The sequence below is a fragment of the Somniosus microcephalus genome, chromosome 12 (assembly GCF_052327205.1).
Source record: "Somniosus microcephalus isolate GS21.2 chromosome 12, FLI_Smic_1.0, whole genome shotgun sequence".
Classification (NCBI taxonomy): Eukaryota; Metazoa; Chordata; class Chondrichthyes; order Squaliformes; family Somniosidae; genus Somniosus; species Somniosus microcephalus.
This window is the reverse complement of record NC_140998.1, coordinates 120,264,614-120,290,713: the sequence shown is the minus strand read 5'-3', so window position 1 is coordinate 120,290,713 and position 26,100 is coordinate 120,264,614. Positions and strand designations below refer to the sequence as shown.

The 26,100-nt window shown below is 46.3% G+C and overlaps 1 protein-coding gene across 1 annotated transcript in view; it reads left to right on the top strand.

The window, feature by feature from the left end:
* The window catches only part of LOC147109488 (RAS guanyl-releasing protein 1-like), a 162,005-nt gene extending 136,583 nt beyond the window's left edge, over window positions 1-25,422 (top strand). The window contains exons 13-17 of the mRNA XM_086003478.1: window positions 4,969-5,113; window positions 5,680-5,716; window positions 7,346-7,489; window positions 18,831-19,204; window positions 22,277-25,422. Of these exons, the coding sequence (XP_085859604.1) occupies window positions 4,969-5,113; window positions 5,680-5,716; window positions 7,346-7,489; window positions 18,831-19,204; window positions 22,277-22,447 (871 nt within the window). The 3' untranslated portion in view covers window positions 22,448-25,422. The remainder of the gene's footprint in view (window positions 1-4,968; window positions 5,114-5,679; window positions 5,717-7,345; window positions 7,490-18,830; window positions 19,205-22,276) is intronic.
* The last annotated feature ends 678 nt before the right edge of the window (window positions 25,423-26,100 follow it).

The window sequence follows — 26,100 nt, the reverse complement described above, 5'->3', positions numbered from 1 at the left end:
GAGGCACTGGCACCACCTCACTTATATTACACTGCAGCCATCAAAGATTGTGGTGACTGCAGCCATGAAAGCCAAAGTTACAATTGTAATCCATTGTCCTTTACTCTCGGAAAGGAATACATAGAATGCGATACAAAAAGAAAATACTGCAGATGCTGGAAATCTGAAATAAAAACAAAATGCTGGAGATACTCAGCAGGTCTATTACTCAGCAGGTCTATATTACATAGAATGCGATATTTGAAGCACATAACTTTGATACCTCCCTAGAATAAACCAACAAAATCCGCATACAGCACTGGGTGCTTCCTGAATTATGACCATAAATACAGGTTTGCCCATGGCTGCTGCATTGTTTGATTGTATTCAGTATTGTACCAACACTGCTGTCACTTGTGAATTATTTCAAATGTTATGGAAAACATAGTGTGCAGTGATTACTGTAGAATATATATGATTTATAATTTTCCATTAAGTTGTGGCGACACGCCACCACTGGACATAATCCGCTCACGGCGGCACGGACAGTTTAAGCAGACGCCCCCAGCCGGGGGCCCTTTCCTCCAGCAACTTGTTTCCCGCAGGGACAGGCTGCCGGGAGCACTTCTTGTCTGGGGAGTATTTAAGTGGTTGCGTGGGCTTTTCCAGTTTCTCTTTGCCATGAGTTGATTAAAGCAGTTGTGTTTCACCAACTCTGGTCTCGACTCCCACGTTTGCCGCGGTATCTCAACACTGGTGACCCCGACGCTCAGGACGAATCCTAAGCTAGCATGGCGGATACAAACGCAGTCACGGTTAAACTACCGGACTTTTGGGAGAACCTGGCCGAGGCCTGGTTCGTTCAAGCCGAGTCCAGATTCCGGCTGAAAAACATTACAGTCGACGCCACGAAGTACGACTACCTCGTCGCCTCTCTCACCTACGCCACAGTCCCCAAGGTTTGGGCAGCGCTGCAGGATCCACCAGTGGAAGGCAAGTACGAACATCTGAAGGCCGCGCTCCTTAAAAAATTTCAAGCATCCTCTTACCAGCGTAACTGCCAACTCCTCGACCTCCCCGGCCTTGGTGACGCTTCACCGTCGGATCTGCTTTCCCACATGCTGTCCCTCTCGGACGACAAAAACCCCGGCGCCCTCTTTCACATGCTTTTCATTCGGCAGCTCCCCGCCAGCATCCGCCCGCTCATTGTGGAGTCTGGCTCCACGGACCTGAATGAGATAGCCGAAAAGGCCGACCGGCTGCTCTCTGCGCAGACTGCCCGTGACGTCGCGCCCGACCTCACAGCAACGACCACGCGGTCTCCCCGGCCCACTAGGCCCGACCGCCCTACCACTCCGGGTCACTGCTACTACCACACCCGTTTTGGCACTAGGGCCCAACGCTGCATGCCACCGTGCACTTTCAAACCCCCCCCCCGCACCGGCCCCCACGATGGCCGTGGGGCAAAAGGGGCCTCTACTGTATGTCACCGACGACAGCACCAACCGCCGATTTCTGTGCGACACAGGGGCCCAGCACAGCATCACCCCCGCCTCCGCCCTCGAAATCCAACGCGGCGCACGGGGTATCACGCTGGCCACAGCCAATGGCTCTGACATCCGCACATACGGCACCCGCATGGTCACGCTCGACCTCGCAGGCCGCCGCTACCGCTGGGAGTTCCTCACAGCCAGGGTCCTCTGCCCACTCATCGGCGCCGACTTCCTACGCGCCCACGGCCTCCTTGTCGACATTCCGAGGCACCGCCTCGTCGACATCAATACTATGGCCCCCATCCCTGGCGCATTCACCCCGGCCCGTTCGGCCGGCCTGACGACCTACTGCCTCGCCAGAGCCACGGACGACTACTCAGCACTTCTAGCCGAGTTTCCTGCCCTCACTAACCCGACCTTTTCGGCCAAAGCCGCCAAACACGGTGTGGAGCACTATATCCCCACCACTGGCCCCCCCCGGTTTCTGCCCACGCCCGCAGACTCAACCCGGCCAAGCTGGAAATCGCGCGGGCCGAGTTCACCACCATGGAGCAACTCGGCATCATCCGCCGCTCCAGCAGCCCTTGGGCCTCGCCCCTCCACATCGCCCCCAAGCCCGGCGGAGGCTGGCGCCCCTGCGGGGACTACCGCCGCCTCAACGACGCCACCACCCCCGACCGATACCCGGTGCCACACATCCAGGACTTCTCGGCCCGACTGGCCGGACGAACCGTCTTTTCCAAGGTCGACCTGGTGCGCGGTTATCACCAAGTCCCCGTACACCCCGCGGACATCCCCAAAACGGCCGTCATCACCCCATTCGGCCTGTTCGAGTTCCTGAGGATGCCCTTCGGCCTCAAGAATGCAGCCCAGGCTTTCCAGCGCCTTATGGACTCAGTCCTCCGGGACCTGAACTTCCTATTCGTCTATCTAGACGACATTCTCGTGGCCAGCTCCTCCCAACAGGAACACCTCGAACACATTCGCATCCTGTTCGGGCGCCTAGCCCAACACGGGCTAATCCTCAGCCCGGCGAAGTGCCAATTCGGCCTAGCCGAGATCGATTTTCTCGGTCACCACATCACCCCTGCTGGGGCCGTCCCCCTGCCCAACAAGGTGCAGGCCGTCCAGCAATTCCCCCGCCCCAAAACCATCAAGGGCCTCCAGGAGTTCCTCGGGATGGTGAACTTCTACAACAGGTTCATTCCCAGAGCTGCAGCCCTCGTGAAGCCCCTATACGACTCCCTCCGAGGTAAATCCGGCAAGATGGCCGTAGCCTGGACCACTGACACGTCGGCCGCCTTCGACGCCACCAAAAACGCGCTCGCCGACGCCACCCTGCTCGTGCACCCGAGGGCCGATGCCCGGGTCACGCTCACCACCGACGCCTCCGACCACGCGGTCGGAGCCGTGTTCGAGCAGTGGGTCAATGGCGCGTGGCAGCCACTTGCCTTCTACAGCCGCCAACTGCGCCCCCCGGAGGTCAAATACTCTACTTTCGATCGCGAGCTCCTCGCGCTCCACCTGTCGGTCCGCCATTTCAGGTTCCTCCTGGAGGGCCGCCCCTTCACCGCGTACGTGGACCACAAGCCGCTCACATACGCGATGGCCAAGCACACCGAACCCTGGTCCGCTAGGCAGCAACGCCAGCTCGCGGCCGTGTCCGAGTTTACTACGGACATCCAGCACGTCTCCGGTCGAGACAACGTTGTCGCCGACTGCCTTTCCCGTCCTGCCATCTGCGCGAATCACCTCGCGGTCGACTACGCGCAACTAGCAGCGGCCCAGCTCACGGACCCAGACCTCCTCTCGGCGGTTACCAGCCTGCCAGGGCTACGCCTAGCCAAGGTCGCGCACGGGCCGGAAACCACGGCAGTCACTTGCGACGTCTCACTCGGCCAACTCAGGCCGGTCGTCCCTGCAACCTGGCGCCGCCGCATCTTCGACGCGCTACACGGGCTCTCCCATCCGGGTTCACGCGCATCCGTCAAACTCCTCTCCCAGCGCTTCGTCTGGTGCGGCCTCAGCAAAGATGTTCGGACTTGGGCCACCTCCTGCCTCGCCTGCCAATGGGCTAAGGTACAGCTGCACACAAAAGCACCCCTGGGAGACTTCGAGGTACCCAGCCGCCGCTTCGACCACGTACACGTCGACATCGTCGGTCCTCTGCCGCCATCGCAAGGCCAAACTTATCTCCTCACGATGGTCGACCGCTACACACGCTGGCCTGAGGCACTGCCGCTGACCTCCACCACCACAGCCGACATCGCCAGGGCGTTCGTTAACACCTGGGTCGCAAGGTTCGGCGTACCAGCCGACATAACCTCCGACAGAGGCGCCCAGTTCACCTCCGAACTCTGGACGGCCACAGCACGCAACCTCGGGGTGACGCTCTACTGAACCACGGCATACCACCCGCAGGCCAATGGGCTGTGTGAACGCTTCCACAGGTCACTCAAGGCCTCACTCCGCGCCGGCCTGCAGGACAGTACCTGGACTGACTGCCTACCGTGGGTGCTACTAGGCCTACGCACCGCGGTCAAGGAAGACCTCCAGTCCTCGGCAGCGGAGTTAGTCTACGGACAACTGCTGCGCGTACCAGGCGAATTCCTCCCGGAGGCTACCACGCCTTGGTCGGCCGAACAGCAGCGGCTCAACTCTTTCTCTTCCGCTCAACAGTTCGCCCCACTTCCGGTCAAACGACACGGTGAACTCGCACCTCACGTCCCGCCAAACTTACAGCAGGCACGCTTCGTCTTCGTGCAACACGACGCGCACCGCGGACCCCTGCGACCCCCGTACGACGGACCGTACGAGGTACTACAAACCGGGGACAAGGTCTTCAAGCTGCGACTCGGTGACAGGGTCGACACAGTCTCCATCGACCAGCTCAAACCAGCACACACAGAACCAGGGGAACAGGTCCCCGTGGCCCAACCTCCAACTAGAGGCCGTCCCGCCAGCAAGCCAGCACAGCCGGCGGCGAACCGCCCGGCCCCACCAACTAGACTGGCGACCACTCAGAGCCGCTCCAGCAGAACCATTAGACCACCGTCACGACTCGTCCACTCCTCCTAAGCGGATTCTGGGGGGAGCTCTGTGGCGACACGCCACCACTGGACATAATCTGCTCACGGCGGCACGGACAGTTTAAGCAGACGCCCCCAGCCGGGGGCCCTTTCCTCCAGCAACTTGTTTCCCGCTGGGACAGGCTGCCGGGAGCACTTCCTGTCTGGGGAGTATTTAAGTGGTTGCGCGGGCTTTTCCAGTTTCTCTTTGCCATGAGGTTGATTAAAGCAGTTGTGTTTCACCAACTCTGGTCTCGACTCCCACGTTTGCCGCGGTATCTCAACAAAGTAATGGATAACAAAGGCTGAAATGACAATCTATTCTCTATCCACTACCACTTTTAACAGAATAGTTTTTACAGAGCTCCTATTCTTGTTACCCCACATTTGTGCATGAGCTTTAGTAATGAAAGATTCTCATTTTATAGTGAAGGACTAATAAGCAGAGAGGAAATTACTGCCTACTTCATGAGGTCCAGCTCCATCTTCTCAAAGTCAGTCCTAGGCTTTCTCCATAATTTCCAGGAGACAACGTATCTGAAACCTACCTTCTGTGACAACTGTGCTGGATTTGTAAGTGGATTTCATCTATAGTCTCCTGGCTTGTTAACACGTCATAGGTTCAGATGTACAGTAGCCACTTTTGATTTTTGAGAAATTTGCCATAAATGTATTATGTGAATGCAGCCAGAGTAGTGATAAAGAGTTGGAGAAGGTAGCTACTCTATTCATTTGAGTAATGGTTACAGTAGCCTAATGGTTATGGTGCTGAACTAGAAACCCAGGGTTTGTGAGATCAAATCTCACAAATTGAATTGAATAAATCTGGTAATTTGTGGGCTAGCACCTGAAAATGATCAGGTGAGCTACCAGATTATTGTATAAACCCAACTGGATGTCCTTCAGGGAAAGGAAGCTGCCACCTCTACCCCGTCTGGCCTACAAGTGAGCCCAGTCCCACACCATGGTTGACGTTTAATGCCCTCAGTTCAAATATGGATGGGCAATAAATGCTTGTGGCCACATTCCAAGAAAACTTTTTTTTTCCTTACATTTTCTGAATAAAGATTAAATATTCTCAGTTCCTTCAAATTGTAATATTCTCAAAAGTAAAGTGACATCAATTTTTTTCTTTTCAGATCTGGGGTGTTATAAAACAAGGATACAGATGCAGAGGTAAATGACATTTTTTTAAAGTCTCAATTATTCCAAAGAAGCTTAGTAATCTTATCATACTCACAGCAAACTAATTCAGATGGATCAGTGAAATTGCTGGATTAATGGAGTTACATTTACAGATTCTATTTACTATTTTCGATGTTCTATATACAGAATTATTAAATTTGTTCGAGCAACATAATCTAGATTGAGAAATCACTGTTTCTGGTTGACGTTTCTTCAGAAAACTGCATTATGCTTAAGAACTTATTGGCAGCTTTAATCTTTTGTGTATGTATGAATATTTAAATCTGTTCAACAAAGCAAACAGTAAGAAATGGCGACCATAATCTAATCTACAATTTTTAGTCAACATTGCCAGCAACATCACAAAATCCAAAACAATCTGTTCACCAACAAATTAATGTAAACCCTAACTACAGGTGAACCAAACATAAAAAGGCTCCTTAAAAACAGGATTTCTGTTTCATTAATGAAATTATAAATGAAAAGCTGTTGTAATGGTCTTGAAAAAACAAAGTTAGGCTGCCCTATGAGTTGAACAGTGATCTTTAGAATAGAAAGGGCAGGTTTTGTACCACTCATATTATCCCAGGCTGGCTATATCATTATAGCCAGCTTATACTTTGAACCACCCCTTCTTTGCCAATGTACATTAACAATTCCCTAACTAGGGATTTAGATGCAACAATCTGGGTGGTTGGACCAAACAAAATGCATTGACTTCATGCTGATCACAGAGATGCTGAAAATGTTTAGCTGCATGGCTTAAGATCACTTGAAGGAAAAAAAATCAAAATGTGCGCTCAGCACTGGAGTATTTTTAGAACCGTGTTTTCATCTCAGTGTTAGGAGTCTGAAACCCAGACCAGACTGATGGGATGAAAGTCTTTCACCGTTGTCTGAAAAAGTCCCAAGTAAACTGGGATTACGCAGTCTCAAACCAATTCCTAACTTACGTGAGTCCACTGTGTAGAACCCCCCCATTAATGCATGCAACGGGATGTCAATAGACAATCCAGGCCGAGAAGTCAGTGGAGAGGCCAGCTAGCAGTTAACATGTAGAAAATAAATCCTAACAATGCTTTCAGAACACCTTGTAGAGGTGGCTTCCTTTACAAGTACTTCTACGTTCAGGGAGGCATGAAGGATGAGTTTTAAGAAAATAAAGGTACAACATCACTCTCAAAAGTATGTATGTGCAAGGATTATTAGTTTATAAATGTTGAGATTGTGGAATTGCCTTTAAATTAGCAAGTAGATCATCTGAAAAGGAATACTGAACAATTAATCGTTAACAAAAAATATAAGGCTTTATTCTAAAATTGTACAGCACATTATGGGACAGCATCATTACTGTTACTATACTAGAAGTGGAAGAAACCTGCATGTTCTTGCAGCTGCCCAAAGCAACACAACACCCTCTGCAAAGAACAAACTGTTGGTTCCCATTACGTGAGCATGGAAGAGTGGGAACTTACAGCTAGAGTAAACCTTACACTTTGCATGTATTCCAGAACATTTTAACACGGTGTCAAATTTCCATCCCTATTCCCAACCTTTTTGAACTTCATTTGTTGTTGTGAGATTGTGCTGATGTCAATTAGCTTCCTTTTCTGTTTCCAGACTGTGGTATGAACTGTCACAAACAGTGCAGAGACCTGGTGGTCCTGGAATGCAAAAATAGACCCAAGACCACAGATACCAGTCCAACATCAAGCTCCACCCCCACTGCACTCTGCCCTGCAGGAACTAAAGGCCACAACATTGGTAATATTACACTTTCCACAACATTGTACTATTAAACTTTTTTAAAAATTATAACCATGTCTAAACATTAATATATTGAGGTTTCAAAATTTAGCATTTGCTTTGGATAAAAGATGCATAACTTTGAGTATTGATTATTCCTGGTACTTGACAGAATGTAAGTGCTTTCCTTTGTTAAACACCTACAAAAAAATATTTGAGAGGGTTTTAATGATGGGTATTATAGAGCAGATAAAAAACCAAATGTCTTTTTGAATACTATTTTCTATTTTGTTGTATTTTATATTATCTTTTGAAATTATCCAAGAGTAACCTGGTACATAACCTTAATAGTTTTTCTACCCTTCCTGGCCCTTATAGGCCACAAACTAGCTCCAGCCAAGAAGACAAGCTGGTGGGTAACTTACTCCTAGATCTCTGCCAATGCCATTCTGAAAACAGGTTCATAAAAGTGGTCCTTTCTACTCTGATTTTCCCTTTTTCTTTGGAGAAGCACTTAATGTTTCCCCGCAGCAATGCAGCCAACTTTGGGAACCCAACAGTATTGGGAATGGCGGGCAGGAGCTCTCTCCTATCAGTCTGTGCTACCATGTGTAGGCATCCCAGTTCCCTGAGCTGCCATAGTACTGGACAGAATTGCTCTTCAGTAGTTGCCCAAGGTTGTAGTTCAGTGAACAATGGGGTCACTGGCTTGAGATGGAACAAAGTCACAGGTTGGAGACTTTTAGCTCATCTGCTGTGAACAAAAGTGAAAGGACAGCATCTTGACCACTGTCTCAACCAATTCCTGGAAACTGCCTTCTTAAAATAGGAATTGCTGGATGAAAAAAGACCAAGGTCCATTTAGTTCACCTTCTACCACCCTGGTAGCTGCACGATACGGTGATGGAGTTGTTGACTAATCAAATCTACACCACAATCCACACACACACACACCACAGATAACAATTTCAGCCTGACTGTGGATACTGGAATATTTTATACAATTAATTTTTGTAGAATGCATAGGATTACATAGGATATACGGCACAGAAACAGGCCATTCGGCCCAACCAGTCCATGCCCGCATTTATGCTCCACTCGAGCCTCAAGTCGTCTGGAAATTGTTGGGATGTTAATAGCACAAAGCATTTAAAAGAAAACGCTGCATTCCAAAATGGAGGTGTGAAAGAACTGTGGACAGATCTGATATCTTTTCATTTTGTGAGGATTTAGTCCTCTTCCCTAGTCCAAGATTTCCTTAAGTAGGGAGGAATAGGTTAAGATAATAGCTGGAGTTAAATTTGATCAGAGCTTCACTCGCTGGAAGCACATACCTGGAATTCAGGTGTCCACTCTCCGCCTCCCCTTGCACCTCACCACCCCAACCCCCGACTCCGGTTTCCATAGTGAGAGCATGATTTCATAAAATTATCCTATAGTGTCAAATCATTTCAGTTGGTATCACTCTACCTCTGAGGCAGAAGATTGTGGGTTTAAACATTACTCCAAAACATCTCAGAATCTAGGCTGTTACTTCAGTGCAGTACTGAGGAAGTGTTGCATTGATGGAGGGTGATGACTTCCTTAAGAACATAAGAAATAGGAGCAGGAGATACGGCCCCTCGAGCCTAATCTTCTAACTCCACTCCATTTTCCTGTCCTATCCCCATATCCCTTGATTCCCTTAGTGTCCAAAAATCTATCGATCTCAGTCTTGATCACTGATGATCGCACAGTGTTCAGTTCCATTCATATCTCCTCAGATAATGAAGCAATCCGTGCCGGCGTGCAACACGACCTGGACAACATTCAGGCTTGGGCTGATAAGTGGTAAGTAACATTTGCGCCACACAAGGGCCAGGAAATGACCATCTCCAACAAAAGAAAGTCTAACCTCGTCTTCTTGACATTCAATAGCATTACCATTGTCGAATCCCCCACCGTCAACATCCTGGGGGGTCACCATTGATCATAAACTTAACTGGACCAGCCACATAAATACTGTGGCTACAAGAGCAGGTCAGAGTCCTGACCATCCTGACTTGGAAATATAACTCCATTCCTTCATCGTCGCTGGGTCAAAATCCTGGAACTCCCTACCTAACAGCACTGTGGGAGAACTTTCACTGCACGGATTGCAGCGGCTCAAGAAGGCAGCTCACCACCACCTTCTCAAGGGCAATTAGGGATGGGCAATAAATGCTGGCTTTGCCAGCGACGCCCCCATCCCGTGAATTAATAAAAACAAATATGTACTCAATGACTGAGCATCCACAGCCCTCTGGGGTAGAGAATTCCAAAGATTCACAACCCCGAGTGAAGAAATTTCTCCTCATCTCAATCTTAAATGGCCGACCCCTTATGTGGAAACTATGACCCCTAGTTCAAGACTCTCTAGCCAAAGGAAACAGCCTCTCGGCACCTACCCTGTCAAGCCCTCTAAGAATTGAATATGCTTCAATGACATCACCTCTCATTCTGCTAAATGCCAGAGAATATAGGCCCATTCTACTCAATCTCTCCTCATAAGACAACCCTCTCATCCCAGGAATCAATCTAGTGAATCTTCGTTGCACCCCAGCTCAGGCAAGTATATCCTTCCTTAGGTAAGGAGACCAAACCTGTACACCGTACTCCAGTGTGGTCTTAGCAAAGCCCTATATAATTTCAGCAAGACATCCTTACCGTTATACTCCAACCCACTTGCAATAAAAGTTAACATACCATTTGCCTTCCTAATTGCCTTCTGTACCTGCATGTTACCTTTTGGGTACAAGGACACTGAAATCCCTCTGCATACCAATATTTACTAGTCTCTTGCCTTTTAAAAAATATTCTGCTTTTTTATTCTTCCTACCAAAGTGGATCATTTCACATTTCCCCACATTATACTCCATCTACCAACTTCTTGCCCACTCACTTAACCTGTCTATATCCCTTTGCAGTCTCTTTGCATCCTCCTCACAGTTTACTTTCCCACCTAACTTTGTATCATCTGCAAACTTGGATACATTACACTCAGTCCCCTCATCTCAATCATTGATATAGATTGTAAATAGCTGAGGTCCAAGCACTGATCCTTACGGAACCCCACTAGTTACAACCAGCCAACCCGAAAATGAGCCAGTTATTCCTACTGTCTGTTAGTTAACCAATCCTCAATCCATGCTAATAAATTACCTCAATCACATGAGCCCTAATTTTGTGTAGCAACCTCTTGTACTCCTTATTGAATGTCTTTTGAAAATCCAAATATACTACGTCCACTGGCTCCCCCTAATCTACCATGCTAGTTACACCCTCAAAAAACTCTAATAGATTTGCCAAACACAATTTCCCTTTCATAAAACCGTGTTGTCTCTACCTAATCATATTATGATTTTCTAAGTGCCCTGTTACCACGTCCCTAATAATTCTAGCATTTTCCCTACTACTGATGTCAGGCTAACTGGTCTATAGTTCCGTGTTTTCTCTCTCCCTCCTTTCTTGAATAGCGGGGTTACATTTGCTACCTTCCACTCCACGGCGACCGTTCCAGAATCTAGGGAATTCTGGAAGATCAAAACCAATGCATCCACAATGCAGCTACCTCTTTTAAAACCCTAGGATGTAGGCCAGGCCAGGGTTTTAGTCCGAGACGGGGACTTTAAACCGAGGAGCTTTCTGCATGTTCATGTGGATGTAAAAGATTCCATTGCATTATTCAAAGAAGAGCAGGGAGTTCTCATAATGTCCTGCAGAAAGGGAAATAGAAAACATAAAAGACACTGATGGAATAGAAAGTGCTCTTTAGAGTTTTTTTGGGGGAGGTGGGCAGGGCTGAGACACATTGTCGGGGTAGCGCACAAAGAGTTTCACTCTGTATCTAATTATATTATACCTGGCCTGGGAGTAGTTAGGAAAGAAGTTTTTCTTAAAAAATTAGGAAAGCAAAGAGGAACTACGTAATTAAATTATCAAGGAATATAAAAATAAGTAGTAAAGTATTCTATAGTCACATAAATAACAAAAGAAAAAACAAAAGGAAAATCCGAATAGGGATATAGCCACTAAAGGATACACAAGATAAACTCACAGGTAATGACAGCAAAATGGTAGAAACATTAGTGAGTTACTTTGCCTCAGTATTTACCTCAGAAAATAAGGGCAGGAATTTAACTCGAGTCGGGTTGGAGGCGCGACTACAACTTTCGGGGTTGTAGTCCCGCCTCCATCGAGTTGTGGCCAATCCACGCGATTTTAACTTGATTGACCTTGTTGAGCCCGCCCAGCTGGCTCAGCAGGCCAATTAAGGGCCACCCGGCAACAGGTGACATCACAGACTGAAATTTCATCTGTCAAGAGGTTCTGACAGATGAAATATCAGTGTTCCACAGCTGTTTGAAGCTGTCAAACACTGACAGTCTTACTTCTAACATGAGTCCTTCTCCACAGACTCAGTTAGAAATCTCTCCTGCACAGAAAGCTGTAGGCTGTCACTTTTGACAGTTCGCAGCCATTCTGCTTTCTGTGCCGGTGAGATGAGGGACTCCCGGGGCCTAAAAGAAGGAAGGCTGAAAAGGTAATTTACACTTCTTTAATCACTTTAGACACACCAAACACACTTACCTTTGCACTCATGCACACATCACTCACCTGAACACTGACATCTTGACCCCTCCAAGTCCTTCAACCCGACGGCCCGCCTGCTCTAACTTGGCGTAGTTTGGAGCCGTCGGGAATCCCACGCTTCAACCTTCAAAATAGGGATTAGGCTAAAAACTGACTGTTAACTACCTGTTAACAGGCAGTTAATTGGCACTAATCCCTTCCCGCCTCGGGTAGGTGGGTCCCAGTGCGGCGCGGGTACCCGCCTCCTTTGAAACTGGCATGGAGGCGGGTTTGGGTGTGGGATGGGGTCGGGACCCCTGATTTCAGGATTTTAACCGCCCCCCCTCCCCCCCACGCCTCCAATCCTGACTCCACGGCACAATGAAAATCCTGTCCTAAGAGTCTAAATGGGGTAGAGGAGCAAAGGGATCTAGGGGTACTGTTAAGTCTGTGTGTTATAATGAGAATTATTACGCAGACCACAAGAGTAAATTTTAACAGGTCTTTACTAGTTGAAGGTCAGGGCGGAACTGCCCAATAAATCATTACACAGCACTTATATACCGGTGTGGTCACCACCGGTATTACAGTATACAGCAGCCAAGATAAAGTAGTGCAACCCTTAAAATAGTTCTCTTAAAGGTGGAACGGTTACATACACTACAATCCTCCCTTTTTAGGTTAACAGTATATATTCCCATTAAACATAACATCATAACATTGTGGTAAACCACTGTTATTGTTGTTCACTGTTGTTGTTGCACACTGTTGTACCTATGCATGTCTCAGCATGTCTCTGCTGGCTCTGCCCCGGCTCCACCCACAGGCCCAGGTACAAAGGTGATTGCCCTGCAGCCCCCTGCTCTCTTGGAACCCAGTCAACCACGAGAGGCATGCTCTGTTCTTTGCTAATAAAAACCTTTAGTTACTCTCCTAACTCTCCGTCTTTTATGAGTAATTGATAGCGCATCAAACATATATACACAACTTCATGTAAAAACAGTTCACAGATTCAGTCGCTCTGGAGGCTTCCTGACTCGGTCCGGATAACGCCTCGGTGGTGTAGTAGTTTTCGGTGGTGTAGTAGGTTCTTTTGGCAAGGTCGATTCGGCTTGAATGTCAGTGTCGGGTTCATCTGGTTCCAGTATCACCGGATCGGAGGTAGATACTATGGGTATTTCTGCTTCATCATTAGGCGTATAGAGTTGTGGTGTAGGTTGTCCCTTTTCGGATGACGCTATGATCTGGTCAGCATGGCACCTTATTATGCTTTCACCAATGTCCACGGTATACATCAGCGGTCCTAGTCGTGTGCAAATAGTTCCAGGCTGCCATTTCTCGGTACGGTAGTCCCGGGCCAAAACTTGTTGACCTATCTGGAAGGTTCTAGTTGGCCTTTCATTCATGCCTTGAAATTGCCGGTTCTCTACGTCCCTTCTGATGTTTGGCTTGATCAAATCCAGCCGGCATCTTACTCTTCTATTGAAAAACATCATGGCGGGAGTTTGGTTTGTGACCGCATGTGTTGCATTCCTGTACGCCAACAAGAAGTTATCTACCTTATGTTGTAGATTTATGTCTTCATTACCCATGGCCTTTATGGCCTTCTTGAAGGTCTGGACAAACCTTTCAGCTAATCCATTGGTGGCGGGATGGTATGGGGCGGACGTGTAGTGCTTAACCCCATTGTTTTTTAAGAACTTTCTGAATTCTTCGGACACAAATTGCGGTCCATTATCAGAACAGATCTGTTCCGGCAGCCCATTCCTGGCAAATATGGTCCTTAATACTGTGATGGTTTTTTCCGTGGTGGCGGAGGACATCTTTATTACCTCCGGCCACTTGGAGTGTGCATCCACCGCGATTAAGAACATTGAGTCCATAAATGGACCAGCAAAGTCGATATGTACCCTTTGCCATGGAGATGAGGGCCACTCCCATGGATGCAGAGGAGCTTGTGGTGGGGCGTTTTGGACCTTCTGGCATCCTAGACAGCTCTTGGTCATTTCTTCGATGTCTCCATCGATACCTGGCCACCACACGAACGCTCTGGCTAGGTTCTTCATTTTCACTCCACCCAGATGCCCCTCGTGAAGCTCCTTTAGCACTTTCTGCTGGAGTTTGGGTGGAATCACCACTCTGGATCCACACATCAAAGTTCCTCGGCACACTGACAGCTGTTCTCTTCTTTGCGAAAATGCTGGCAACAGTGGTTCGCCATGTGCTGGCCATCCCTTCACCGTTAAATCGTAGACTCGTGAGAGAGTCGGGTCATTTCTTGTTTCCTTTTCGATCGTAGAATTTGTTACTGGTAGACATTCCACTATGGTTGAGTGGAACATCTCCACTGGGTCCACTGTAGGCGCCTCTTCTACCGTTGGCAACGGTAGGCGTGATAAACCGTCAGCATTCCCATGCTGTTTTGATCCTTTGTATTCTATGTCATATTGGTGTGCCCCTAGGAAAAGGGACCACCTCTGTAGCCTTTGCGCTGTCATAATGGAAACGCCCTTTTTAGGGTTGAATATGGATACCAACGGCTGGTGGTCTGTCAGCAGTGTAAACTTCTGGCCCTGCAGGTAATGATTAAACTTCTTTACTCCCCACACCAGGCTGAGAGCCTCTCTATCTATCTGAGCATAGTTGCGCTCAGCGGAGGTCAATGATCTGGATGCAAATGCGACTGGCCTTTCCGAGCCATTTGTCAACTTGTGTGAGAGTACTGCTCCAATACCATAAGGAGAAGCATCACAAGCTAAACGAATAGGTAGCGTTGGGTTGAAGTGAGCCAACACTTCCTCTGAGGTGATCAATGTCTTGCTTTTGCGAAAGGCCTTCTTACAGTCCTCGCTCCACTTCCATGGTACATCTTTCTGCAAAAGAGCATTCAGCGGGTGCAGCACCGTGGATAGATTTGGCAGAAACTTATGGTAATAGTTAATCAACCCTAGGAACGATCTCAACTGGGATACATTTTCCGGAGCGGGAGCCTTCACAACAGCTTCGATCTTGTCAGGTGACTTGTGCAGCCCCTCCTGGTCAATGACATGACCACAGTACGAGATCCGTTTCTGAAAGAACTCACATTTCTGGCGATTAACTCGAAGGCCATATTCCTTCAACCTGGTGAGCACCAGTTTCAAATTTGCAAGGTGTTCCTCATCGTCATCTCCTGTAATCAGGATATCGTCCAAGTAACATTGAGTGCTTGGAATTCCCTGTAATACCTGCTCCATGGCCCTCTGCCAAATTGCCGGAGCCGAAGCCACTCCAAAAACCAGTCTATTATATCGATACAAGCCTCTGTGCGTGCTGATTGTGAGATACTGGCGCGACTCTTCCTCAACTTCCATCTGTAAGTACGCTTGCGCCAGGTCTATCTTGGTGAAGCGTTTCCCGCCAGACAATGAAGCAAAGATATCCTCAATCCGCGGAAGCGGATATTGCACCGTGTGAAGCACCGGATTAACTGTGATCTTGAAGTCTCCACAGATGCGGACCTTCCCCGGTTCCCCTGGCTTGTTACTCGACGAACGCTTCATGACGGGAACAATGGGCGTGGCCCACTCACTCCAGTCCACCTTAGACAGTACTCCTGAACATTCCAGCCCTTCCAGCTCAGCTTCCATAGCAGGTCGTATCGCATACGGTACCGGTCTGGCTTTGAAAAATTTTGGGTTTGCATGTTCTGCAATCTTGATTTTTGCCTTAATTCCTCTCAGTGTTCCCAGTCCCTGTTGGAACACCTCTTTAGCCTCATCCAATATTCTGGACAATCGTTCAGGTTTGACATCTTTTTTTCCGGAATCTACCGTTATTGCGTTTAGGGAGTGCCAGTCCATATTTATTTTCCTGATCCACTCCCGTCCCAGAAGTGGTGGACCTCCCTCAGGTAGTACATATAAGTCCATTCCTTGGTGTTCTTTGCCATTGTGTATCACCTTGACTTTTATCTTTCCGATGGGGTATACTTTTTGCCCCGTGTATGTCTGCAATACTATCTCCGTATCCCGTAGGGGAATATGTTTGAATAACATTTTGTAACCTTGCTTATTCATGACCGTCAACGCCGATCCGGTGTCCAATTCCATCTTCACTTGGACTCCGGCTATCTGCAGTGTGACCCAGATAGTTTGTCGGTCAGCTTCCTTACTCACGTTGTGAATTCTCAGACTACCCAGTTCCTTGCTGTTGGAGTCTGAATCCGAATTCTGTTCATCCGAACTCTTCTCAGCCACCTTATGTACCTTTCTGCACTTTTCCTGTGGTGACTTTTTGTTGCTGGTCTTCTTTCCTGACCGGCATACTTTAGCTATGTGACCAAGCTTGCCACATTTTCTACATTCCTGGTTTTTAAACCAGCATTGGTTCTGATCGTGTGTTGTCTTCCCACAACGATAACATTTCGTTGTACCCAAAGCCATTTGATCTTCGCTGAGTACCGCTGCCTTCAGCTGCATTTCCGCAGTGCCTCTCGCTGCGGCTTTGTGCGATGCTGCAATAGTGACAGCCTTATCAAGTGTAAGATCATTCTCTTCAAGTAGCCTCTTTTGTGTTCCTTCTTTCGACAACCCACACACGAATTTGTCTCTCAGTGCCTCTGTCAGGCTTTCCCCAAACTGACAGTATTTCGCTAGCTTACGCAGTTCAATTAAATACTCCGCGTTGCTTTCCTCTTTCAGTTGCGTTCTCGCATAAAATTTAAATCGTTCCACTAACATCAGCGGTGTGGGGTTCAAATGATTCTTCAGGACAGCAACAATTTTAGCAAAAGTCTGATCCGCCGGTTTAGCTGGTGATAGAAGATGCTTCAATAGCCCGTATGTCTTCGCACCCATTGAGTTTAGTAAGGTTAGTGCTTTATCTTCATCTGATATTTTATTTGCCTTACAATATATCTCTATGCGTTCTACATACGTGGCCCAATCTTCAACATCGGGATCGAAATCGTTGATGTTACCACGCTTAGGCATCCTCGCGATCTTCTTGAGAAACAAAAGAATTATTTATTTTTTTACAAAATGGCGGTTTCCCGCGCTTGTCTTCTTCCCCCGCCTCCAAAAATGGCGGCTTCCCGTGTTTGCCTTTCTCCCCCGCTGGCTGTAATGGCGGTTGCCGTATTGCTGCGTTCGCCCTCCCCCAGCGGTTTTCAAATCGCGCCTCCCAGCCCCTCTTGCAGTCCGGTCCTTTCCCCCCCGGCTGCGGCTGAGTTCTCCGCGGTTTTTTTATTTTCTCCCGCGCCTTACGCTGACCCGGTCGCTGCGCCTCGCGGCCTCGGTAGCTGCCCGGCCTTTTTCACCGGTCGCGGTCGAGCTCTCTCTCGACGCTGTTGCGTCTCCCAGCCCGCTTGCAGCCCGGTCTTTCGCACCGGCTGCGTTTGCATTCACCGCAGCTTCCGTGCCTTACGCTGCCCGAGTCTCAGCGCCTCTGGCCCCGACTTCTGTCCGGCTCTTTTCTCCCGGCCGTGGTCGAGTTCTCCGCCCTTATATCCTCCGTTTTTTTTTTATTTTCTCCCCTACTCACAGTCAACGTGGCTGACTTGCTGCTCGTCGCTGATCGGCTTACCCACCACCGTGATAGAAGGGATGATCACTGCCTGTTGCTGATGGAAGGCTTCATGTCAGAATTCTTCCTTTGCTCTGCAGACCCGAGTCTTTTCTCAGCAGAATGATGAGGGCGGATGCCTCCTCTCGACGCCCGTTAAACTGCCTTGGATGTATCTCTGCCGCAGGGTAAGATCGTACTCGTCGCCACTGTTAAGTCTGTGTGTTATAATGAGAATTATTACACAGACCACAAGAGTAAATTTTAACAGGTCTTTACTAGTTGAAGGTCAGGGCGGAACTGCCCAATAAATCATTACACAGCACTTATAGGTGGAATGGTTACATACACTACAGGTACAGATACACAAATTACTAAAAGTAGCTACACAGGTTAATAAGGCCATAAATAAAAGCAAATAGGGTTAATTTACAGAGCGATAGAATTGAAAAGCAGCGACGTTATGTTAAACTTGTATAGAATCTTGGTTAGTCTACACCTAGAGTACTGTGCACAGTTCTGGTTTCCATGTTATAAAAAGGATATAGAGGCACTGGAGACGGCGCAATAAAGATTTACAAGGACGATACCAGAACTGAGAGGTTATGTCCAATGGGAAAGATTGAACCGGCTGGGGCTCATTTCTCTAGAAAAGAGAAGACTGAGGGGTGACCCGATCAAGGTCTTTAAGATTATTAAAGGGTTTAATAGGGTAGACGTAGAGAAGATGTTTTCACTTGTGGGGAGATCAAAACTAGGGGCCATAAATATAAGAGTCATTAATAAATCCAATGGGAAATTCATGAAAACTTCTTTACCCAGGGAGTGGTTAAAATGTGGAACGTGCTACCACATGGAGTCGTTCAGGTGAATAGCATAAATGCATTTAAGGGGAAGCTAGATAAATACATGAAGGAGAAAGGAATAGAGGGTGACACTGATAGGGTTAGATGAAGAGGGGTGGGAGGAGGCTCGAGTGGAGCATAAAGACTGGCATGGACCAGTTGGGCCGAATGGCCTGTTTCTGTGCTGTACAATCTATGTAATTCAATGTAATTCCTACCTTCTCTCTTCCAAACCTGATATCAAGCTAGGTCACTTACCTCCTGGAAACAATGCAGCGAGAATAAAAAAGGTTTACTTGCAGTAATCATTTGCAGTTCATACATCTTACATCTCATTCACTGAATTTAAAGTTTTTGTATTTCATGTAACATTTTTGCAGGAAATGAGGACGGACCATTTACATACTTCAATGAGGACGTGCATGACCATTCTGAACGCAAGGACCGCACTATTGTACTAATGGGGGGCTCAGCCCAGAAGATTTCAGTAAGATTGAAGCCTATTGTAATGCACAAGGCCTCACAGACTGATACAGCTAGCTCGGACACAGATACCTCAGGAAATCAAGCGGCTTCTTTGGGAAGAATGAGGACACCAGACACCTCTCTGCTATCCCCAAATATACTTCCATTGTGTCCAAGTCCTGTTCCAGCTCGCAGAAGACCCTGTGTAAAATGGGAAAATATGGCATCCTTTCACAAACCTAAAGGTGATGACTTTACTAAGGAGCATCGAATATTTCAACTGGAAAAGGTACAAACCCAATTTCTTCTTAGAGCATTAATCACAGTTGAGTTATGTAATAGGCACTTAAAAGGCAAAGCAAAGGCTGGGCAATACGTTTTGTTCAATGTACATCCCATTGTTTTTCAAAAATATATTGTTAAATATAAACCTCAACTATTTTAATATGTAAGACACTATGGGGGGAAAATTCAGTTGCTTTGTGCCTCCCATTAGCGCCCCAAGGGGGTGCAAAGCACCTAGCACCCGGGCGCAGCACCGCTAACGCCTCCCGCGAAATTCAGCGACAGGTTAAAGGCAGTGCTGCGCCTCCGGCGATGATGTCATCCCCGTGCGCAGCTCCCCGGCCTCAAACTTGGCTCACACCCCCTGACCTACCGCCGGACGATATGTCCGACAGGGTCAGGGGGCATTTTTGCGGCCAGGGCGGCGCAAATTAAAAGGCAGGTGCCGGTCGGCCATTCTTTTTGGGCCGTCTGCCAGCACCTGCCCCCTCTGACCTCCTCTTGAGTGCCAGGCTCTTTTGCTGGCACCCGGCTCCCCGGTGGTCCAGCAGGGCCCCGGTGCGCGCTGCGCTAGGCCTCTCCCCTTTAATCGGGAGGGAGACCTGTAATACGCTATGTGCCGATGCTGCTGCATGTAGTGCTGCGATATTCAATGGGAGCGCCCCGAGAGAGAGAGGGGGAGCTCTTCCAGCAGTGCCCCGCCTCTTGCTTGGGGCACTACCATTCAATTTCGGGCGCGGGGACACTAACTAAAGTAGTGCCCCAGCGAAGTTAGCGTCCCAAAGGAGGCGCAACCCAATTTTTCCCCCTATTTTAAAAAAAAACACTTCAGGAGACACTTGCCATGTTGGATCTCCTTCCACCAGGCCATTCTAATGATGTCTCTGACCCAGAGAAAGCAGTGTATCCTGGAGCAGCTCCAAACTTCAAACTAGCATGGGAGCCAATTGACTGGGAAAATACAGTAGTAGCTGGGAACAGATGAGGAGGGAATACTTTGAACAAGTATTCCTCTTCCTCCCCACTGGCTTTTCTTCCCTTTTAAGTACAGTAGATGGTGACACTTTTTTACATTTAAGTATTTTGTTCTTTGCTTCTCTGATTAATAAAGTAGCTTTACAAAGTAAATCATCAAAGTGCCTAGTTATAGCCAAGGTCACTATCTACTGATGCACTCCTGTCGTGCTTGTTGCAGACTAGCACCTTTAGCTATCGCAATGTTAATGTAAAATAATTGCTAGATATTCAGAACACATGTGGAGATTTAAATCGGGTTGCTGCTTCGTGAGCAGAAGCAGAAACTATGACCAATTTTTCCCCTCCCTAATACATGGATGCTGAGAACAATTGCACTATCCTGATATTACCCCATCTCCCCACCATTGCCACAGATAACTCTACAGAGACTGTGAATCGAACATGGGATTTTCCTGGGCCAGGCTCAGTTACTCACTGGATTACCATCCCTATTTTCTAGCCTAATTTTTTTTCTTCCCATTTATCTTTCTTCTCACCCTCTCCTATCCCAGTACCTAATCTTGCAGACAATGACACATGCCAACCAGTCTCATACCTCACCCAAATGGCTATCCCTCATGTGTGCAAGTAGACAGCCAGCAATGTCAGGCTATTCAGACCATAGAGGGCATCAGAGATGAGTGCAATCCTGTGCTCACCCAAAATTCACACATGCCCTCTTTCCTGCAGGAGTCACTGAATGTAATTATACATGGGAACCCTCCCTAGCCTATGGGCACTGATGCCAATTCGAATGTCCCTACTAAAGTCTATCCTCAGGACAGATGAGGATAAAACCCGAGATCTTCCTGGTCCGTTCTGCACTAGACCATGCATTAACCAACATGACCATCAGGGTGCCCCATAGTCCTTTTCTGTTTAATATTTAAATTTCCACTTGTGAGGTACTTAAGTGCAATTTTATGGAGAAGAAATTTGAAGAGATATTCAATTAGATCATGGCTGATCTGTATTTCAATTCCATTTATCCACCTTTGTTCCATATTCATTGATACCCTTACCTAACAAAAATCCATCAATCTCAGTCTTGAAAATTTCAATTGATCCAGCATCCACAGCCTTTTGGGGAGTGAGTTCCAGATTTCCACTATCCTTTGTGTGGAAAAAGTGCTTCCTGATTTCACCCCTAAATGGCCGAGCTCTAATTTAAAGATTATGTTCTCTTGTGCTGGAATTCCCCCATCAGAGGAAATAGTTTCTCTGTATCTACCCTATCAAATCCCTTAATCATTTTAAATACCTCCATTAGATCACCTTCTGAACTCAAGGGAATACAAGCCAAGTTTATGCAACCTGTCCTCATAATTTAACCCTTTAAATGTAATGCTGATGTGAAGATTTCACAAGAATGGAAAAGCCAATTGAAATTTGACTTAAGTTTGGCTGTTTGACCATTAAAAGGATTAATGCAAGAATGCAATCTTAGTTACAGGAAACTCTCTTTTTACCGGCACCTAAATAACCGGAAATCTCTCTTAACCGGCAAAATTCAGGAGTAGGTTCAGGTAAGTTTTACTTCATATTAGTGGCCGTGTAACCAGGGTTCCTGGCTCTGTGGCCGTGTAACCGGGGTTCCTGCACCTGTTGCCATGCAACAGGGACGCCTGGATCTGTGGCCGTGTAACCAGGGTTCCTGCACCTGTTGCCAAGCAACGGGGACGCCTGGATCTGTGGCCATGTATGGGGCTCTCGTACCTTTGTAAGTATACCTCTCTGTAATCCGGACTTTTTGATCAACCGGCACCACACCGGTCCTGTCGGTGCCGGATAAAAAAGAGTTTCCTGTACTATGTAATCATGCAAATCTGCAGTTCTCTTCACATATAGTTTTATATTCAACACTAAAATTAGAACAATAAAATTGCTTTATCCAGGATTATATTTGTAGTATTATCATTAGCAAGATACAATGGAGGCATTAAAAACAAAAAAAAGGAGTTTTTGAGGAGACTTATCCTTACATGATGTATTAAATCCAACAAAATGAACATCTGAAGGTTGATATGTAATAACTTTTCTATTCTTTTGAATGATTTAGGAAAGAAATCTACTTGGAGAAGAGAAAGAAAAGCTGCACATTGAAAACACAAATCTGCAGACAAAGTTATTAGAGGCACAGCAAGAGATTAAAGCGCTCACAGACCAACTTGATTCATTCCGAAAGCATATGATCATAGAACCAAGAAACTCATCATTATCCCAAGAATAAAATGTACAATATTATGTAGACTGTTCATACCAAGTATTTGTGTACAGTACCGGGCTCAACAGAGAATGTTAACAAATTGTGAGGATTTTTTAATGGTGAAAATTGATGGACATTTTCCTGTGTTTTCTCATCAAGAAAAATTGATATCTAGTTTTTAATCACAAAATGTAGAAGTAAGCATTAACACAAACACTAGACGATAAATACCACCAACTTTATGAAGAATCAAGTGCACCTCTGAACAGGAGGTTGAGATTGGGAGCACTCGGACATTTGATTGAAAGTCATCTTTGGTTACTTAAAAAAAAAGCTAAAAATAACAATGTTGTAGGGTCACACAATGGGAGGGTAATTGAAACTTTTGCGTTAGTGTAAAAGTGGCAATAACCGATCTACCGCCCGTTATACACCTTTTCACGGAAACTGGGAGAGATGGATAATGTGCGGCCTACCTGATATTGCCCATTTATACTATTGGCAAAAGTTATTCCCTCCAATTTTTTGTTATTAGATGTGATTTGCCAGAAAAGCCTTTTAAATAAACACAATGAATTACAGCAACGTTTCTTGACAGTATGAACTAAAGTTGATACAGAAAAAAACCGTTTAAATGTTGTTCTAAAAGGAAAATTGCCACAAAAAAATATATATTTTTTAAAATCCATACAGCAAGAATTCACAGCATATGTTCTTCTAATAGTTCCCTACTGGGTGAGAGACTTTTGAATTGTGACCAGTACTATCAAGTTGCACATCACATCTAGTGTCCGTTTTAATAAAAGAATCTGAAAACTATATTGTAAAAGGTATTGAAGCAGTTATATCACCTGCTGCAATGAATTGGTCAGTCACCAGGCAATGAAGTTTTTGGACCACTATTTTCACATTATGCTCATCTACATAACAATAGTAACTGCATTTCAAAGTAATTTGTTCTGCAAGAAGTGTTTTGCGATGTTAGGAGAGACATGATAAGGCACATTTTAAGTACAAATACTTTTTCCTTTCATCCAGAAAGCTACCAGAAAATATGAGAATACTATACCTTTAAATGTGTTAAGCCTCCTAAATAATGGATCGTCATGCTCGTATGTGACAAAGCCAATTATCAACCTAAAGCTATCAATTGCATTTCTCTCGGACTAACTCACTGGCATAATCAGTACTCAAGTCATCAGATGAATCACAATGACCCGAGAGTCACCCAGGATTATTCAGAAGCTTCACAGTTCTAGCCCTAAAAATGTCACAGCTATTGTGAGGGATGTTCGGTCAACATATGCAATCACTTTTGATATTTTATTGGCATTTATAGCCACTCAACACACAAATAAAATAGCCATATTCAGAACTGAGCTAATGATCAAGTTTCAGTGGCTGAATTCACTAAGTGTACACACAGACAAATATGTCAAATTCTGCAATAGCTCAAATATTTCATCCACAAATCCCTATAAATGGCGACTCTGTAGTTTAAACCAGAACATACATAAAATGTTTGATTATACTGATCAGTCTATAACCAAACTTTACTGTTTAATTGCTGCATATTATACATCTCTCTGGTGGTCATCCATAACTTTTTCTAGCTCATACAAACTACAAGCTTTTTGAGCTGTAAGACAAGTATGTTAATTTTTTAGTCTAAAATTGCCCATGAATGTTCGTAATGTATATGTCAATGTAATCAATAGCACCCTGTGGTCTAGTCACAAACCTGATGCAGCATTACTGAAGAATTGTCCTTGGCTTTTGAATTAAATAGTCATAAAACCGGAACAATGTTATGACTCAGTCTAAACTGCTGAAAAATTTGATTTGACAGGAAACAAATGTCATGATTTGTATCTGCCTGCATCAACTCAGGTAAGAGCACAGGGTGTTACGACAAAACCAAGAAACATGTATATAGTTGAATAATGTAACTCTGTATCTGCTTTCTGAATACAAACACAGCAGCCCACAAAATATATTCTATTGGCTCAATAAACCAACACTTTTCTCTGTGTGTATTACCAACTATATTAGCTAATGTTACTAATGGGTATGTATTGCGCCAGTCAATTAGATTGGCATTTGGACAACCATGAGGCTCTTGTATATTCATAATGTAAAATGTACATTTAAGATTGTCAGATCAGCAAGCTGTAGATAGATAAAGCTGTTAGCAGTAATTTTACTCAGATCTTTATGTAAAATGAAATGCAGTATGAAGCCATTCACATTGAATCACCCCTTAAAGGCTAAAGGAGCTTTAAGGCTCTGTTAAGTAACTTTTTATAAAATAAGCAATTAGTTGTGCTTTTTTAGTGAATGTAAATATGTATAATTGTACGATATATTTTGTTTTTGTACACTTGACTCGTTTGTGCTGGTTAAGTAATCTGTAGCATGATGTAATAATTAAAATGGATTCATTTGTTTAAAGTATCAGACGTTAAATGACATCTTAAAAAAATATATTTTACTACTTTCTTTTGGAGAGAATTTGGGGGCTATTAAACTATAATTCATATCTGGCCTTCAACCTAGAGGGTAAGTTTACCAATCACAGTAGTGCCCAGCTAAAACAGGATATAGGCTGCCAGGGAAGGGTCCCAATGTGTGCTGTTCAAGCACAGCTTTGGTGGGTCACGATGAACTGTTATTGATGTTATTGTCAACTAGTTTGCATGAATTGAACTATTCTATCCTGACTGGGGATGAAATGGGGGGATTGCACGTTTACCACCACACAGAACATTAAGGTGGATCTTCCAAAAGTCCTTGGCAGTAGCGCAGGCTGGAATGTGTAAGCTCAGGCTTCTCCCTAAGATGTCCCACCTGTAGTGTATGTACCTTTAAGAGAGAACGACTTTTACAGCTCCTGTATACTGTAGTACCGGCAGTGACCACACCTGTATATAAGCCTTGAGCAGGCATCTGTACTGTTAGTTTTTAGACTACCCTCATCCAGTAAACACCTGTTGATTGTTGATCTGCAGTCTCCGTCTATTTATTGAAGAACACCATACCTTAAGATTCACGGATTCAACAGTGGCGACGAGGTCGATTCGAATCTACCTGCAACTCTGCATTTCCTCCCAAGGATTCGCTCCGGGAGGACAGTGGAAGAAAGTCGAGGCCAGAAGCACGGGCGTCGACCATGAGCAACCGCCCAGTCGTCTGGCAGAGAGTGAACATTGCAGGGGAGGCTGTTGAGAGCTGGGCTTGGTTCTCCAGCCACGACGATCCAGCAACAGACTGGCAACAGGTACAGCGCAGACCCTTCCCGGACAGCGGCGGCTGGAGCTGACCGACGGCACAGAAAAGGCCGAGCAGCGTCGACGGAGTAAGAGAGAGGGTAAAGCGCACAGGGCGCAGCCAGGGGTTGAAGACCAAGCGGCGTCAACGGAAAACAAAAAAAGAGAGCGAGGGTAAAGCACAGCCGGGGTTTAGGACCGAGCGGCGGCAACAAGAGAGGCGCACAGGAGAACGCGCAGAGCGCAGCCAGGGCTCAAGGGCTGAGCAGCGTCCGCGGGGAAAGAAAGGAAGCGCGGGAGACACCATTGAGCCGCGGAGAAGAAGGGAGAGCGTGGGAGACGCCATTTTTGAAGCTGCAATGGAGAAGAAGGGTGAGCGCGGGAAGAAAGGAAAGCGCGGGAGATGCCATT